Genomic DNA, 18,915 nt, shown 5'->3' on the forward strand with positions numbered 1-18,915 from the left:
CTTCCGCACAAGATCCTCACTCTTGTTAAATATTCCGTGAAGCGCGTAACTATGTTCTTACCTATACTGGAAAACACTGATAGTGTGCAGCTCTGGGTAATCTGTTTGATAGTTTTAGCTTTGCTTGGCCTTGTGTCTAGTTCTTTTTGCTGTGGTCTCGCCGATCTGACTGTCCCGGATACTTCATGTTGCCGCCAGTGCTACAGCTCATGTGTGTTTGGTTCTCACTGCCGTCTTGTTACCGGCGCAGACTTGCCAGCATGGATGGCAGCCCTGGGCTACGACATGCGACGAGTGCTCGTGGCGCCGCAAACCAGGTGTCCAGCGGACACGCGTGTCGGGGCTCCGGTTCCAGAAGCCGTGCCGGTCATCTCCGGCCTCAGCTGCATGGCCGACATCGTTCAGGCCGAGTTCTACCGCTTCTCTACCGTCCCCAAGACGGCAGTGAAGCTGGACAGCAGCAGCTTCCAGCGGCGCATCAACTCTCGCGTCTCCAACCTGCCGTCGGTGCTCGGTGACGGAATCCTGCTGTCGCGCGGCGACGCACATCGCGCGGCCGTGCATGTCGTGAGCGAGTCGAGCCCCATCCTGCGCGACGTGATGGTTGCCATCTTCAACGACACCCTCATGGTGGACATCCACTTCTCGCTTCACGGCCAGGACTCCTTCTTCTTTGTGCAGCCCCAGCTGTCCAAATCGGAAGAGGACTGGGTCCAGCTGGGCCGCCTCGGAACCATGTTCAACATCACGAAGCACGTGGTCGAGAGCGACGGTGGCCCCAGGGGCCAGGTGGACATCCGCATGCACAGCACCAGCGTGGTGCTCAACATTCGCTACGGAACGTCGTTGCAGGAAGAGCGCCACCGCTTGATGCGACACGCCCGACGACGCGCCGTGGACGACGCCTGGACCCAGGAGCTGGAGCTCGTCAAGAACGGCCACAAGGGCTCCAATGACTGGACTAAGGGCGAGCGCGAAGAGCTCATGGCCACGGGGATGGTGGCGCGGTACTTCGGCACGGACGTGCACGACATCGAGAAGTACCCCGAACTCGCCGACGATCCGAGCAACGTGGCGTTTCGCAAGGAGAACTCGAGGAAACGCAGAGGAAAGACGCGCCGAGCCAGACTCAAAGCGGGAGCCTAAGGTTTCCGCCCATATTCCTACTGCTAGCGAAAGCATAGGTCTCTATTTTCAATTCTCATCACGGCCGGAGCACAAGTTGTGGAAATCAGCACCAGGTTGTGCGCGCGCCGCAACAAAAAGAAAGCGGTCAGAAGGAACATTACGGACCGACCATCACAACATGTTTGACGCTTTTCTGTCCGTACCGCTCGTGAGAGTGTGACTGAAGGAAATACTCTTTTGTTACTGTTTCTCGTGTTTTGAAAACAGGTGCGCGGGCAGCACCTGGCTTTCTCATGACTAGTCCACTGGTTTCCTTGGCATATACATTCTTTCTCAACTCTTCGTTGGCTTTTGCGCACCCACTTTAGCTGAAGCGAGTGGGAAGAGTTGTTCGTACTCAGCTGTCTTGAGGCATTCTTTGTAACTAATGTAATGGGCCTGCAAGTGGTTCTACTTAACAGTGTCTCACTTGTGTTTTCACGGCGTGCAATCTTTCTCCTTATTTTTGTAATGTATATATACATAAGTTCTTACGTTCATTTCAGCGAGGCTCATAGCGTAAGCATGAAACTGCCATCTTTCGGGCCTATTTCCACGCTCAATCGCACTCTTATTTTGCCGGCCTTTACAAAGGACATGAGGTGAGGTGATGACGTCTTAGCGCGATGGGCATTTTTTTTTTTTTTTTTTGTAAATGAGCCGTGTCACTGTTTTTCGTTTGTACATAAAAAAAAAAACATGTCCTAAACTCAGTCCGTCAAAGAACAAGATGTCGTTTTGTTTCTCGTTGTCTGAACGGTGTGCTTCGCTGTTGCGACTCGCAAGACAAACTCTCGGTCCATTTTCAGGGTATTTCGTGCCCTAGACCTGGTGTGTCCATTGGACAACACGAGACAAGGACACGCTGTACATTTCCTTCCTACGTGATTTCGTCGGTGTCAGCTGAGCTCTCCATTTTTCTCGAGTGGCTAATTCATTTGAATGGGCGTGAATGACAGTTCTGACGGTGCTTTTAAGGTTCTCGGTGCATTGTTTGATTTCGTTTGCGTTTTTCTTTTCGCGGCTTTGTCGACCGCGAAGCGGGGTGAGCAGTGTGACTGTGCAGAGAAACGTGCGTATACTTAAATGTGCCGCTTTTGTTGGTTCGTGAAATGAAGTGCCTTATGAGAGCGTCCTTTAGTTTGTCCCTCGTGTACACTGTACCTACCTCCCCCACCTTCAGACCTCTGTGTCCTCAGCTGTCTTTCTGGCTTCTTGTTCCGTTCGTATATACCGTCGTGCGTGTATTCTCTGTTCTTGTGTCGATGTAGTCTCAATCCCTGTTCGCGTCCGCCTCTAAGTGTTGACAGAGCTTTCTGTATGTCGACGTGGTCCGAGCTCGGAAGCCTTGTACGAACAGTCCACGAAGGTGACTCACTCGTTCCTCATGCCACAGCATACGAATAAGGCGCCTTAGCGCTCTTTCGAAGTACCGAAAAGTTCGACGAAGATTGGCACCAGTGTTGGATTTTCCGATCGAAGCGCTGTTCCGTCTGAAGTCGAGACTTTTCCCACGAATCTGCTAGAATGTTTAGCTCACCACAGACAGTTCATCAACGCTGAGAACTAAAAATATATATATATATATATATTTCAGTGCAGCAGCGGCGTCGCTGGGCATGTTTAGTTGCTCGACTCAGGGCCATCGTCTTAACAAGGCACGTATTGGTCGTAAGATGAACCCACCATGACTGCGGGACTGGTGTTCGCCCCATTTTCTGGACCTGCACTCCGAGGAGCCAGGAGAGTGCGATTTTTCGCAGGAGGAGAAGGGAGACGCTCCTTTGGAGAAGGCACCCATAGCTGCGCCCGGAATCCGCATCCCGGTTGTGTGGTACAAGTTGTCGGTAAGAGGTGCCAAAGTCACGGTCTCTCGAAGGGTGAGAAGGGCGCGTCCTTGGATCCAGTTCTTGTTGACGTGTGTGTGTGCGTGAGTTTGCATGTGTGTGTGTGCATAAGGGGTGTGTCTCAATCTTGGCGCGAACTGCAGTGTCCCCGATAAGAGGGAACGAGAGCTACAAAGAAAAAAAAAAGATACGTACCGTGCGGCGCCTGTCGATGTCTCCTTGATGTGTGCTGCTGCCGCGCGCTGTCTCTTATGTCGACGTCCTGGAAGAGTAGCCCCGCCCGCGGTCATCGCACATGCGAAGCTCTGCGGCTGGTGTTGCGAATGTGTAAATAGAACTGATATACGAGACCGTGTGCGGCATCTATATTCCGTGTGATAACACGCTGTGGGATATGGCATGACTGTGAAGAGTTGCGACGAGATTATTGAGATTTGTACTTAATCTATACTCCTAAAGAATAAAAATGTTTACATACTCAGCATCGCTCCGGGCTCTTTCCTGTGCCTCGAGCTTGCAAAAAGGAAGTGCGCAGCTGTGTCGCTCAATCACGACGCCTGGGGGCTCGCGTCACTGACACGCTTGTCGGAAAGGTAAGGATCAAGCAGGTTATCACTCTTCAGGCTGAGGATGGTCTCCGTAGCGCGATTACGCTGCTTTGTGCGACCGTGTAGCGGAGGTATCTCCCAAGGCCACCTCGTAAGTGAAATGCAGTTCTTAGCCGATGACTTTTGGCTAGTATACAGATCAAATCATGAGATACACGATCGATGGTTTTCTATACATTGATAAACAGGGCCATTCGAAGTTCAGCGACACTGGGTTGATGACTGTCTCCTTTTAGCTGCCGCAAGTATTCGTAAATAGGACCGCCCGGTAGCCGTGATGAGTGCGCGATGGGCATTATAGTGGCCTCTAGGAATCTCCTTTTCAAGAAAGTCTCCTCTGTACTAGTTTGTTGGTCACTCGGGGAGGAAAGCGCTGCAAAGAATTTACGAGACACCAGAGAAAGACTTATGCAATGTGAAGTGCGGTTGAGAGCAGGAGGTTCAAACCTGGCGAGTTTCCGAATCGCTGAGGTCCGTGAGGCAGTCAACACCCAAGTTACGTATTGATTCCTGCGGTTGGTGGTGGTGGTTTGCACCTCGGTTGCGGGGGACCTAGCATGGGTGGCGTATGCAGGAGAGTTTGGGTGTCATGGCAGTCGTGAAATGCAACAGGTGCTCCTGTAGCCACGAGGATAGCCTAGCAAGGGTCAAGGCTGCCGAAGCAAGTCACTTCGGAGTGCAAGACCGAGGCGTGTTGAAGTCGGTGTAGGAATCTGGACAACCTGCCACACTGGGCAGCGTCGTAGATAGGCTAACGTCCGGATGTCTGACGGCGGCGGACGGCGAAACAATAGGGAAAGTTAACCTGTGGCAAAGGACTAAAGTAAGGGTGGCCCGAAAAGAATCTTGAACTAGCAGTGCGTCGAATAGTGCCGTGATTGAGTACAGTACTACCGTCAGGGCGGGCAGGACAGTGCGCAAAGCTCTTGGCATCGCAAGGAACGCATACTGAGTACTCAATGGCGGTGATCTGCACCGGTGAGCGCTGCGATGTTAACTATGCACAGCATACAATCTTTACAGGACAGGCAATTTTGGTGTACGTGCGTAGGACCAACAAAACGTAAAATAACGCTCGTGATGAGAAAATCCCACAGAAAATCCCACAGGCGTCTACAGAAAATCACATCACATTAATCGGTCCGACTTGAAGCAGTACGAGCGTAGTCTTTACTCCTCAGATTCACAACTCTTAGCTTCATAAACATGAAGCGGAAGAATATTTCTTTTTCGCGCTAGAAACATGTCGTGCATTCCACCTTAAGCAGTATAAGCGAAATCTGAATACATCCGAGTCATAACATGCGCCGGGAATGACCGGAACCTGCATTTCGAATCCTTCCGTAGATTCTTGTCGGGCTGCTTTTAAAAAAAAAAAATTCCCCACAGGCATGCATGCAGTTGGTCGTCAATAATATCGAATGTGTTGCAGCTCGCGGCTTTCAGAAGCAGAAGGGTCCAGTCAGTTGGTCTCGTGGTGAGTACTGGGGCGTATAGACCAGATTTTTTTACCCTCGCACGCAGGCTGCGGGCGCGCTCCTACTCTCGACACCAGTCGCCATCTGTCGGCGCGCGCGGCCCGAGGGACTGCGGGTCGCGCCGGCGCCGCGCCTAGAACGCATGTTTACTTGTTCGCTTCTGCCGTTGCTGTGCTCCATCAGCTAACCTATGAGGGTGTGTGCTGTGCGTCACTACTCACATTTTCCCTCTTCCAGACAGTACTGCGGTTATCTTGTGCGCAGTTACTTGTTAACGTGACATCAGAGGGTAGTCGACCAGGTAGTGTACGGACTGGAAACCGGCACTTCTAAGCAGATTTCTGCGCTGTCGTGTCGTTTGTTGTCGCCTTTTACGTGCGATATCATCTATGATAATTTTATGCATCAGAATGTAGATCTATTGATTTGACTCAGTGGAGTAGTAACTGGATAGGCGAGCTGCAGACTGAAGGTTGTCCCGACGGAGCGCGTGTTTTCGATCACCAGTACGTGTTCGGCATCCTTGCGCTGAGCTTGCTCTTGTTCCCATTAAACACATTTCATGCACAGGATTGTAAGCACGACCGCTACCGATTTCAGCTGCTTTTTCCGCACGCATGTCAGAGCTATCTGAGGGGTAAAGGTTTATCTATAGCATTTCTGCTGTTGGTATCTACCTTAGTTTGGTTTGGTTTATTAAGGTTTTACGTCCCAAAGCGACTCAGGCTATGAGGGACGCCGTAGAGAAGGACTCCGGAAATTTCGACCACCTGGGGTTCTTTAACGTGCATTGACATCGCACAGTACACGGGCCTCTAGAATTTCGCCTCCATCGAAATTCGGTCGCCGCGGCCGGGATTTTGGGCCGGAGCCGAGAGCCGTAACCACTGAGCCACCGCAGCGGTGCGGTATCTACCTTATTCATAGAAAAATATGCGCGATTTCATTACATTTACACACTTAGCCAAACGGCTACGCAACGCTCTCACACGCGGCGAGAGCTCCTGAATAAAATAACGCGAGTTCAGACCTCATAATTAGTGAAAGCTGGATTAGCAGCTCATATCTATTCAAGCTTCGATAAATTAAGTGAAAGTACGTTATTTTATGCACCAGGTTGCATAAACCATGACAAAATTTGTTTTCTATTGGCGCTGCGACTCAGTTGAGCTCACAGCGGTAATTTGTTGATAAACTGGCGCGGCGACAAGAAAGCCCTGTTTGTGGAAGGGGGAGGGGGGGGGGGGGGCATTATGGCCGGCCGGCAGGAAGGAATAAGAGTGCATGGGAATTGGAACTGCATGCTAGCCGCACACCTAATGCTTGATATTGAACAAAAAGTTTCTTTGCGGTGGAGCATCAAGACGGAATTCGATATAAGCACGAGCGCGTTCTAAGCGCCGGCACAATCAGCCTGAATGTCAAACTAAATGTCATTAAAACGCGTCAAAGTTATCGCTGTGATAACTTAAAAACTTCCTGCAACACAGCCACGCAGCGGAAGTATGCTCGACAATGTTTTTTTAGCGCCCGAAGCGCGGCTATATGCAGGCGCGGCCGCGGAACTGCCGCTGCCCCGCAGTCCCCAAAGAAACGCCCGCACCGCGGCGCGCCAGTCGGTGCAAAATGGCCGCGCCCAGGAGAGGCTCAAAAATCTGGTCTATAGGTCGTTCCAATTTACACTTCTCCTTTACAGGACGACAACACTGTAAATATGGCGGTCCAACACGACCGGATGCGGCATTTCATGATGTCCAGCACGTCGACTGGCTTTCCAGCTTGCAGGAGAACAAGTGCTGACGCATGCTTCGAAAGCTTCTCTCAAGATGGCACCACCGACTAGGATTCGGTTCCGCGCTCACTAGCGTAGCATGTTCTGCTGCGCTCCCTTGAAACGTACAGGGTCGGTCAAAAATTTCCAGACCACAGGGTCTGCTTTTGAGCAGCATAGTCGTTTAGCTACGACACCCTCGAAGCTCAAAATACCTGTAATGAGTAGAAGTTTCGTTCTAACATCTGAGAACCTTGATAACTTTATCGGCATCTTAAGGGCCAGAATATACCGATGAAAAGCGGACCCGTGTGGCCTGGGAACTTTTGGCCAACCCTGTACATCCTTCCAGGTTATTAATATCACACGGGCGTCGACCTTTCACGTGATCAGAGTCTTTGAAGTAGCGCACCAGCCAAATCGACGAGAGTTGCCGCATGTGCATAAAGCACACGTCAGGGCGAGCGTTGTCTTCTAGGCTGTTCCCAGAGCTTTTTCAAAAATGTACCGGCGCTATCATGCGCTTGCAAGAAAAACTGAGAGATGCAAAAAAAACCTCGTGCTTTGACCATTGCGTGATCGAAAACTGATTTTCTTTGACTTTTTTTTTTAATTCGTCATGTCACAATGAAAGAACAAGCATCCACTGTCAACGCGAGCCTTAATCGGTAATACCTGCTTCCCATTTCTCAGCAGACACAAGTACATGCAAGCAGATAAGCGCCCTAATACTGTCGCACATGACCCCTGGCACATATGAAGCCCGTGGCTGCGCTAGCAGCATGTACAGCAGTACAGAATTAGCAGACGCTCACAGAAGAGCTTTTGCATGTGACTAGGCTTAGCGTCCGCTCCTACTGACTCGGATTCAAAATCTCGTGACGCAGAACAGCGTGTTTTTTTTTTTTTTTTGACAGTTGCCGTAATCGCCTGATAGCTACGTAGAGGCGACTGCTAAGCGTTGTCGAAAGATCCTGAGTAATTCTACATGACTCCTTTAAGTTCATGAGAAATGAGGTCCTGCTACAAAAGATGAAGGTGTATATCGCTGGAATCCATGAGTGTCTGGCGGGTCGTTTATGAGCCGGCGATAATTTGTACGTTAATAATAATCATGTATATAGGTTCGTACATAAAGTGTTCCACGCATACGCACAGCTAGATTAGGTTTAATGAAATGAAGTTGCGCTGACGAGCCACCTGCCACAAGTGCCACAGCTGTATTCCTCGACACATCCGCAGCTTCCACCGTTGCCGGTCCCGGGAACGAGCTGCTGGGCTTACTTTACATCAGTTCATTTTTTTGTTGTTGTTTCGTTTTATTCGTTTTATCTCATTTCCCGAAGCCAGCCAAGAGCACACACTTAGTGCGCGCAGCGATACAAACCGGTTCACCGGGTTTCTATCTTGTCCCTTCTTTTGGCCCTTCTTCGTATTTACAAACCTCTCCGGTCTGTCTTTTCCGGCGTCTCCCCACAATGTACGGAGCGCATACCGGCCTCCCTTGAAGTCAGCGTCGACCACGCCGCCTTGCCTTGGCCTGCACAGACGGCGGCGATAAGGTGAGTGGCCGCGTCTCGCAAGGTTGCCGGGGCATCGCTGTCGTGGGCCCCTCGTCGTTTCACGCCTGCTACTCAGCCACAGCGGCCAACAGTAGTACAGGCGAGTCCGCGACGACCCTGCCCGCTGCTCGTCGTGCTGCATAGTTTAGGGGCACAGCGCGAGGTATTATACATAGCACAAAGAAGAGAACATAGATTTCTGTGCTCAGACTTCTTCACGGTGTTACCCTCATCTTTGCTGTCGAATCAACGGTTCGCCCAGCTTGCAGCCCTCAGTCAAATTTGCTGTGCGTGATGCCCTTACTTGAGCGGCTGTAACTGGCTTTAACCTGGCCTTCGACACGGTAAGTAATCTTAAATGTTTTTTTCGAATTTGAATTCAATAGTCGCTCGCCCTGTATGTTCTGCACCATGCAGGTATTCCCCGTGCACTCGACAAGGATCGATATCGTGGCGTCGCGGTAATCTATTTGAAGCTGTTAGCTTGACATCTCAAGGGGCTTAACCAGTCCAAGGGGATTCACCATGGATTAACTCTGGCGTCACGACAATCAGTCGGCGCCATTGATAGAGGGCCTAATTTGCCGCTTCGTTCTTGAGTTGTATCCGCCTATATTATTTTATCAGAATTCTTGTGAACTGAGAACTAACTGAATAAAACATTGGGGGAGTGCCACACTGTCGACAAAGCAAGGCTAAGTTTCCGAATACCGTAGTCTTGCCTACGTTTACCGCTGTGTTCCCTTGCTACGTTACCGACACAATGACTCGCTTGTAGTATACGTATTCCTTCGCGTCAGGACAGTGGCGCGTATTGATGACATCTTGAAATTTTTAATCGGATTAACGGGGTTCGCACAAGGTCGTGCACAGTTCCCACGCTAAGCAATTTAATCTTCACCCACTGGGCGTCATCCTGGGCTTGCTATATGCGCTCGTGTCACGCACACAAGCGCGTGTCTCTCCAAGAAAAAAAAAACGTAAATAAAAGAGTGCTCCATAAGCGCACGGGCCTTACTCTTGGTAGGTGGCTGAAACTTTGCTGCCCATTAATATTACAGGTGGGCGCAGAGCCCCCTCATGGCCTATGGGTGCCAAGTCCTAACTGACACGATGAGATGAGATTAGAAGGAAGAGAGACACAGGCAGTCTACGAGCTACAAACTGGCTTTTTTTTTTTTTTTTCAAAAGGTACGGGCAGTTTTTGACGCGAGATTCGAGCAGGAGTTGAATGAGATTCTACTATTTGATTGACGCCACCTTTAAGCATGTCATGCTCGGAAGTTATCGTCCAATTAGCTGGGTCCGGGAAGCAGAGAGCTGATTGGCAACCAGGCTGCTCTTCAGATTCATAGTTTGACTTCAGCATGAACAGACGAGGACGAAGAAAGGTGATTGCACACACAGCGCTAGTGTGTAGTGCATTAACCTTTATTCGTCCTCTCCTGTCAGCGCTGAAGTCAAACATGAAGCCACTCAAGCTATAGCCCAGCTCAGCACAGTCTTGCTTCTCAAATCTGTCCTGACAAATCATGCTCGATGCTAAGCAAGAACAAAAAAAGAAGATGCGAAAGAACGGTGTAACGTACGATGTTTGTTTTCTCGTGTTTAAACCAAAGGCGCAAGCCAGCGCTGCATGACAGATGAGCTCTTGGGCACGGCGGGTAAACTAGCTGCGCTGGATTCGCGCTCAACAGCAGGGTAATTTTCGGAAGAAAGTGCAAAATATGATATGAGAGGCAAAATTTTCCGAGGCTACTCATGCGTCGACCGAAACGTGTGGTTGCCCCACACGCTACATTATCCGTGCTACATTATCTCAAGTTACATTTCTGAAAATGCTGACATTCTGACACGTCCTCGTTAACACTCGTGAATATACGCACACATGACAATGAAAAACATTCCCCGAGTACCCTCATGTCCGGTACTAGGCATGCATTTACATGAAAAATCCAGCAAACAGAATTTGACCGCCACCATTTGTACATGCCCAAGCCTAACCCACATGGTGAGACTAATTCTCAGAAGACATGCAGGGCTGCGTGAGCGCCAGGCGCGACAGCTATTCCACATTGCGCTGGCACTGAGCAAAATTTTCGATACCCTTCCGTTCACATCAAACCGTGGCAAAAATCTCAACTCGAAACCGCACGCAACACCTTGTATAAAGTCACCCTCCGCCTCCCCATCCAAATCTCCACCTGTAGTCTGCACGGTACAGGCCTCTTTCTGTCCTTACGAAACTCCTTCAGCAACAAAGCGATTGGCATATATCGCCAGGGATCGGCAACTATATAGCTCAAAACAGGGCAGATGGGTACTCCAGCAAGCCGGAATCACTCCCATCGATGTCCCCTCGATCAAACCCTCTCCCCCCCCCCCCCCCCCCCCCCCACAAATCCAAATCTTCGTCCCCTTACCAAGTAACGTGAACAGCATCAGGCATGAGGGCCTACTTATAGGGCACAAGAACCCCGTCCGGTCTACACTCTCATTTACACCGAAGTTGCACGCGCTACAGTGGGCGCAGCAGCATATTCAACTGTCACCACCTCCCAAACCATGCGCACTCATAATCTGGGCCCATCTTCCCCCCCCCCCCCCCCCCCCCCCCCCCCCGTCGATTTCAATCCTAGAAATCCTCTCGATAGTAGATGGCCTGCAGGGTGCCTTGAAGTTGACCCCCAAGCCGCGCATAAACCGCGTACTCCGATTCTCAAGCGGCCATCAGAGCCATTCCAACAGGCAAACTTCCATCACATCTTGAATCATTGAGGCTCTTGGTAATGCCAGGATTACAGGCACCGAGTTGACAGATAAGCTAGCCCGCGAGTCTTTACACTGGGCACCTGTGATCCCCTGGCTGTATAGCCGTCATCTGGACCGGAAGCCCTTCAGTATCAGAAACAAATCAACATGCACTATACGACAAAATTCGAGAAAAACTATTCTATAACCGCATCCCGAACTTTCCACCTCGTCCACTCGTCTCCTACGCAAAATTCAGCTTGTCATCCTTTATGCACTGTCTCGGCATATCTGTACCGTCAGAAAGTTGAGGTGTATGTGCTTAGTTTTCCAAGCGCCGAGCGGTTCATAAAAAATGTATCTCTTGTTCTTATCACAGTGTAATGCAGATTATGCGCCGTTTTTCCTAGTTTAGTCATGCGAGCATTTATGCGCGACGCACATTTCTTCGCACTAGTAACTTCTCATCCTGTCCGGGCGGTACTAATAGCTCTTGTTCTGTCTGTCCTCTTTTCTCTACTTTAAGATGAAGGTGTGCGCTGTATTCCTCAGCGTTTTGGTCGCTGTGAGCGCCAGGAGCCAGCTGAGCGACAGGAGTAAGTATTCACTTCAATGCTCAAGACATGCTCTTCAGAGGTTTGCGCAGCTCATCCAAGACTTGCGTTGGACGAACTTTTTATTTTTCTCTGTGTTTGTTTGTTTGTTTGTTTTAGGGCGAGTATAGGTATTGAGGCTCAGGTAAAAACAAATTTCGTGGTCAAAAACAAACCCAAATAAAGAAACAACGGAGGTGTTCACACCAATATAGCCTTTTTTTGTTTTTGCCATAAAAATGCAGTAAATATTCACCATGTTTGTACAGGTTTGGGAAAACCCATTACAGTTATAATTACTTCATCTCAAATGCAACAACTGAACAATTACCGAAGATAATCGATCGCTGTTACGTTATTTTTCACTCATCTTTGTTTGCATAGCACAAATATACTATATACGGACGAGAATGAGCTCTGCAGCTTACTTGATGTATACTTTGTTGCGGTACGTAAATTTCTAATTCCACCCGTAGCTGTTTTACGAAGTTAGCTTTAGATTTTTTTTTATATTTCCTTGTGAGCACATCAGTGGCGACATTGGACGGTATCTCGATATATGCATCGAAGCAAGTGCGTTTATTTAAAATACGAAGACTTTGCGCACCACCTCGAAGTTAAACGCAAAGCGCCGCTCTTCGTTGTTCGCGCTCACAGGGGGCAAAACCCGATCTCACTAAACATGACATTCTTTTGTGCAGTTATGGTGAAATGCGATATTAGAAGCGCGGAACACAGCGACCGCCGAATGCAGATGCAGGCCGCTCGCGGGGCTTGCGTGTACGGAAATCCTCTCCGCAGCTCGGCTACTGTCGATCTAAAGCGAGCGAATTACGTGCTACATTAGTTGGCGCCGCCAAGTTCAGGTTCTCGAAGTTACACCACTGGTTTGGACTTCCTTTCGAAAAAAAATGTATTCGGTTTTAACAGATTACTAACAATCAGCCAATGTCGAATCTTGGGCGAGTTGGTGGCAATTCATCTTAAAACAGCGCAAAAAGACATAGACGCAGGGAAAAAATGAAACACGAACAATGACTTGCGACTGGAGATTTATTGCGAAGCCCAGTTTTATAGGTAGGTCGCGCAACAAACAAGAAAACTTTGACAAAAGCACAAAAAAGGGAAATGTGAAGAAATCAAAGAAAACTTACCGTCACAAAGGTTTTACCTCTTAGCAGTAAGAAACAGCATTTCTTTTCCGGATGAAAGCACTGACGGTGCACTGACACACGTGTCCTTATTTGATATGTTGTAGGCCTCAATCACTTCTCTGGTGAGCTGATCAGCATGCGAACCTATGGCGTCACATGCTCAAAATCTGGGTGACGCTTGTTACTTGCTTTGCAATGGGAGGCTAGATGACCCTTGATGCCATTCTTCACATCATTTTAAGAATAGCGTGAAAGGTCATGTACCTCACCTTCGACACTCCCTCTACGCGGACGTCATCACTCTGTGGGCCACCCACGGCAGTGATGGCGCCATAGGGGAAACCTTACAAACGGCCGCAAGCATCACACAACCACATGCACAAAGCATAGGTCTCTCATGTTCCGCGGAAAAGTCTGAGCTGCCCCTCATACGCCACTCACCATATACCCTTCACATAGCCCACAACACTGTTACTCTCGAAGGACGCGCTGTCTCGGAGGCTGACACCTTCGAATCTCGGCCTTCTCATCCAGAACAATTGTGAGACATCCCGGCGGCGAAAAAGGACACGGACGAAGGCAGAGGATACAGGACGAACGGCAGACTCCAACTAAGAATTTATTCCACAAACAGGTATTTCTGTAGAAAGGGAGGGGGGCAAAGAGATAGTAAACCGCAACCAGATGACAGTACAATGTCAAAACAAAAGCAGTAGGCACGAGTGCCAAGTCACTCATGTTTACCACACCGGTGCACCTTCTATCTATCGCCTACCTGTCTGAACCGACACGTTTGTCTTGAGATAATCTATTTCTTTTTTGCGTAGTGCCACAGAAGGGCCGCTAAAGCAGTTTCCTTTGTCATTGAATATACTAAAAGCTTCAAAAATTTCTCGACTCTTTTGAGCCTTCAACTTGCGCATCACACGCGTATTTTCAAAAAACGCCTTGCATGCTGGTTTGTGTAAGCAACGGCGAATGTGGTCAGCTAGGTGACCTCCGCCAGTTAACGAATGAGCTGTCCGGCGATGCTCGAGTAAGCGTTCGTTAATGCAGCGTCCTGTCTATCTGATGTACTGTCTGCCACAGGCAAGGGGGATGCTGTACACCACACCAACTTCACATTTAACAAGAGGTTTGGTGCGCTTAATTTTGCCCATAGGCCTCTTTTTGGCATCATTCGCAAGGCGGCACATGCGTCCCAGCTTTTCCGGGACTGAAAATACAACACGCACGCCACACTTGCCGCCGACCTTCTTGAGTCGGTGTGAGACCTGATGCCAGTAGGGCACAACGACAGGTCGCTGTTTGGAACGTGCGTTTTCGCCTAGCTTTCCTCTATTTTAGTTTTAGCTAGTTAAACACACGTTTGTGTAAGCGCATCTCTTCTATATAACCATTTTTTTAACGTTTCCTGCCCAGCGACCCGCTCACAGGGCAGCGCCTACTACGACCGGCGCATGGAGGAGCTGCTACACCACAAACTGGAGAAGTTCCGATCCGTTATGTCCTCGGGTTACCCGAGCCTCTCCATCCCTGTCACGGACCCGCTCAACATTCCCCCCGTCGACATGTCTTCCATCTTCGGGGGGGACGTGTTCCGCTTCCAGCTGCTGCATGTTCAGGTGACGGTCCGACCTTACAGCCCGCGACGCGGCATGCCCAGTATTCGTGTCGTTGAATGTCGAGAGGCGATCAGATTCGTCCAGCCGAAAGATGCCTGATTCGGAAGGCATACTTCGTCTAGATGCAAACTGACGAACTGCAAAGCTTAACAAGCTTCAGAGATCATCAATTTGCGGTGAGGAAGTATACGAACACATGTAAACCTATGATATGTTGTGAATTGAAAGAAAGATAGCAGGAAAATGTGGTTCCTGACAGCTCAAAACAAAGTGAACAAGGGCTGAGGGGGGAGCACGTATAGCTTAGCCAGCGTTCAGACAAGAGCGCTTGTTTAAGAAAAATCTAGCAATAAAACAAAGACTTGCCGAAGACCAAGAGAAATCCTCTCGACGAAACAGTGGCTAAGCAAACTGAGGCTCCCTCGACAAACCTGTGATAGGTGCATATGAGTTTGTTTTTTTTTTACCTTCTTTGTCATTTCTTGATCTCTTGCTTTCTGTGTTCCGAAGTGCAAGATGCTGGGCTAGTTGGTATTGCATAATGAAATAAAACAGCGCAAGGGACGAGACGAAACACGAAGGTGCAAAACACAGACACAGGGGCTGTCTGTGTTTTGCACCTTCGTGTTTCGTCTCGTCCCTTGCGCTGTTTTATTTCATTATTCTGTGTTCCACTGGTTTCAGGTTTATGATAATGTGTTTCAGATCCGGAATCTCTCCACATTCGAGATAACCGAACTGAGAGCGGACACAAAGCACCTTAAGGTTCACCTGGCTTTCCAAGCCCCGACGGTATCCGGGAGAATGCACTACACCGTGGCCGGGTCCCTGTACGAAGTTTTCCCCCTCCAGGGCAGTGGCCGTTGTGATGTCGTCTATCATGATGTCACTGTCAGCACCGTGGCGAGGCTCAAAGAAACCAATGGAAGGTTCCAGTTTGCCGGGTTCGAAGATTCCAACGTCGACTTTGCATCCGATGAAGTATCCGTAAGTTAATAGCTTCAATGCATGACGTTTCAAATATAAAGGGCAGTGCAAAAATATCTACCAATTGCTGACGGGCACACTGCACGTTTCATGTACTGCTGCTACTACTACTACTCTGAGATTCCATGAGCGCAGATAGCGCAAAAAAACACGGGGACGTAGGAAGAACACGAAGACAAGCGCTGATTTTTTCATGAAGATTTCATCGCCGTTCCTCGCCCCCGTCTTTTTTTGCGCTGTCTACACTCATGGATTACTAACTCGCTCAAGCGTCTGTTACAGCTACTTTGAGAAGCATCTTTCGGACGCCGCCACTGAACCTACATCAGGACTCATCATGCTATTGTTTTTCAGGCTGTCTCGCTCTCAGGCGTCGTCATCGGCAGCAATTCAGATTTAGAACTGAGGCTTTTCCATCGGTATCTTCTGAAGGTTACCGTCTTACGAACTATCAAAGCGCATAGCGAAATTCTTTATTGCCTCCATCATTTGATGACGCGCATAAACAAGACAGATATCTTCGCAGTAAATTCAGGAAGCGCCGCCAGCACACACAACTCAGGCACACTGGGCGTACACATCATCATCATCAGCCTGACTGCGCGCACTGCAGGGCAAATGCCTCTCCCATGTCTCTCCAATTAACCCTGTTATTTGCCAGCTGCGAGCGTACTATCGGGACCAAAGTAATTGACGTGCCTCCCGCATGCAGTGCTGCGGAACTAAAGGAAGGGGGGGTAATAGTACATTCAATAAGGCATACTGCACTGTCTCGCCCAGTCCTTAAAGGTACACTGAAGATGAATCTGAACTCGTCTTTTTGCCGCGGGAACTCGATCTACACGTTCCGAGCATTCTTAGAAACTTCGATTTATTGATCTGTGCGGCCGATTTCCCTAATTAAATCAGATGAACCTCCGGCTCCCGCCTTTTTTTTTAATTACCCGCATACGGTGGGAGGAGTCAACCAACGCATGGAGTGCCTTTCAGGCAGTTGCGTGGCGGCTTTGCTTTCGCTTTTATTTGTTTTGTTTTTTTAAGTTCCCGTGAATAAAAAGATCTAGTCAGTGACTACATAGCTGCAAATTAGGCCCACGGAAATAAAAACACGCGTGGACTCTTTGCGTTCGCCGATCGCTACGTATCACTCCGCCGCTGGTAGAGCGGCAAGCCGCCACGGGACTGGCTGAAAGGTTGGTCGACTCCTCCCACCGTTTGCGGGGAATTCAAAGAAAAAAAGGCGGGAGCCGGACGTTAATCCGATTTAATTTAGAGAATCCGCCGCGCAGGGCAATAATTCGCAGTTTCTAACAGCGCTCTGAACGTGTAGATAAGAGTTCCAGCTGTAAAAATACGAGTTCAGATTCCTCTTCAGTGCACCTTAAAGTACGCTTCCGCACCGTGGGGTTACAGATGAAGGTCGATAGCCTGATTAAAATGAATCTAGCAGCAAGTCGCTGAATGCGTTCTACTTGTGCAATGTTAAATTGTGTTTACGCAAGTTGGTGCATTCAGCAACTTGCTGCTAGATTATTTTATCAGACTATCTATCCATCTGCCCCTGATATCCTGCAGCTATAATTCTGGAACCCTTGTGTGTACGCCGACAGATTGCGAGTCTGAAACTGCTTTATTTGGTTTACCGTACGAAACTTATCTTTCCTCTGCACAACACGGGTCAGCTAGAATCAACTCCTCCACGTTGTACAGTCGCCCAGCCCCTCCACGTTGTACAGTCGTCTGCACACCTACACAGAGCACTCGAGCGGCGCACGGAGGGCACACTTCTTTCGTTTCCGAATGGCCTGGCTCAGAACTTGACATATCCCCAAGCACATTCCCATAGATCGTGTTTAAATCCTCATGTCTTTTAAAGCGGCATCGAGCCCACCATGAACCGGCTATTGTCATAACTGCAATACATAGCGCGTCGTTCTAGCTCTCTAGACAAGTGCCTGAACGACCGTACATCTGTACTCGAGGACCAAGCTATTCCAGATGTCTTCGTTTCCACTCACTATTGGAGAGTGGAGCTCTGTCAGCGTTCAATGTTGAATATTCCAATGTAAGTTGCTTTCTGAATTTGTTGCTGTCACACCTGATGTAACTTTCTCCTTCTTGGGGAGTACTGCTGCCTGCAGCATTTGGAAATGAATAAATAAATACTTCAAAGGTGCAAAGAAAGAGCAGAGCGTAAACTTCGAATGCATCGAAACACCCTAATGCAAGCAAAGTTCCGATTTCCTTTCTTGTGCCTAAAATGTGTCTAAGATGTTATTTGCCAACAAAACGATCGGCAAACTAATTATGTCGAACAGTAACGCCACTTTTTGAAGACGAAGCAACCATGCATTCGTACCACGAACAGAAATGCTCCGTCAGAGAACAGCATTCAGCCAGCGGCCCACACGCAGGTGCAGCAAGGCCCGCCAGTGAAACCTGGAGACGGCCTGGGCTCCCAAGTGGGCAGGGTCCTCTTCTGGTCGCTGTCCAAGCCAGCCTCCAAGATCCTGCCGCCCAGCCTGCTGCTGTTCCTCAACGACGCCCTTGAGCGAACTCCGAGACCGGGGGCAAGCAAGGCGGCACCGTGAAGCACGGCGCGCTGTCAACCGCACGACACACATCCCTTCATGTTCACTTGCTTTCCTTCCCTCTCTTTCTTGCATTAAGTTTACCCGAAGGACGTCTTTGTGAGCTTCATGCATGCGCAGCATCTGTTAGGCTATCAGCGGCGCAATGACTTAGAGGGGTCCATCTATAAACATGTGCTCTCCAGCGTAATACCTCGCAAGTGGCACTGCTTGCTGCTGCTCTCAATATTAATGCGAGAGCATTAGAGTTCACGTCAGGAGCAATACTCGCCGTGCGATCTCACGAAATTCGCTGATAGGTCGAGAGATGTCCCGTGACGTTGTGGTGTCATCGCAACCTGCCCCGACGGGCCACGCTGAGTGGTCAGAGAGGTCACGTGACCTTGTGACGTCATCACAATCTGCCTACCGGGTTGTAAGCAACCTCCTCCTCTATAAGGGCGAAAATGTCGGCTTGGTCACAGCATAACGGATACCTGATACTGAAGCTAGTAGACCAAGTGCGGCAGGTTGCTGTCCCACAGTTACAAAGAAACTGGCGTAAACATACACAGATGTTGCAAAATAAGCAGCGACAAATGTGAAATCTAACGCTATCGCATTCCAAAGTGTTTAAGACCTTCTATGAGGCGCCCCCATACTTTAACTCGCAGTTATTATTATCTGAAATTATACTTTCCCGCACCACAACTATTTATTAGTGAGTGTACATTTTTTACCATCCACAGTTTTCTTCATCAGCATTGCTATCTTCTCGGTATAAAGAGAGCAAGGCGCGCAT

The 18,915-nt window shown here is 49.2% G+C and overlaps 2 protein-coding genes across 7 annotated transcripts in view; both read left to right on the top strand.

Moving 5' to 3' along the window:
* The window catches only part of Ten-m (teneurin transmembrane protein Ten-m), a 552,868-nt gene extending 549,373 nt beyond the window's left edge, over nt 1-3,495 (top strand). For all 6 annotated transcript variants that reach the window (XM_089566254.1, XM_089566255.1, XM_089566256.1 and 3 more), the window contains one exon: nt 251-3,495. In XM_089566254.1, coding sequence (XP_089422380.1) covers nt 251-1,146 — 896 coding nt within the window. In that variant the 3' untranslated portion in view covers nt 1,147-3,495. The remainder of the gene's footprint in view (nt 1-250) is intronic.
* Nucleotides 3,496-11,538: 8,043 nt separating this feature from the next.
* LOC149371939 (uncharacterized) lies at nt 11,539-18,847 on the top strand. The gene is made up of 4 exons (XM_089566264.1): nt 11,539-11,780; nt 14,354-14,556; nt 15,262-15,543; nt 17,958-18,847. Exons 1-4 carry the CDS (start codon nt 11,711-11,713, stop codon nt 18,132-18,134), a joined length of 732 nt encoding a protein of 243 aa, XP_089422390.1. The 5' UTR covers nt 11,539-11,710; the 3' UTR covers nt 18,135-18,847.
* The last annotated feature ends 68 nt before the right edge of the window (nt 18,848-18,915 follow it).

Source organism: Amblyomma mixtum, chromosome 1 (assembly GCF_055824585.1).
Source record: "Amblyomma mixtum isolate Tamu chromosome 1, ASM5582458v1, whole genome shotgun sequence".
Taxonomy (NCBI): domain Eukaryota; kingdom Metazoa; phylum Arthropoda; class Arachnida; order Ixodida; family Ixodidae; genus Amblyomma; species Amblyomma mixtum.

Bases quoted from the DNA above. Each gene is read 5' to 3' on its own strand.
- LOC149371939 (XM_089566264.1), top strand. From the start codon at position 11,711: ATGAAGGTGTGCGCTGTATTCCTCAGCGTTTTGGTCGCTGTGAGCGCC. The intron at 11,781-14,353 runs GTAAGTATTCAC...TTTCCTGCCCAG, and splicing joins GAGCCAGCTGAGCGACAGGA to CGACCCGCTCACAGGGCAGC. The intron at 15,544-17,957 runs GTAAGTTAATAG...GCCCACACGCAG, and splicing joins TTGCATCCGATGAAGTATCC to GTGCAGCAAGGCCCGCCAGT.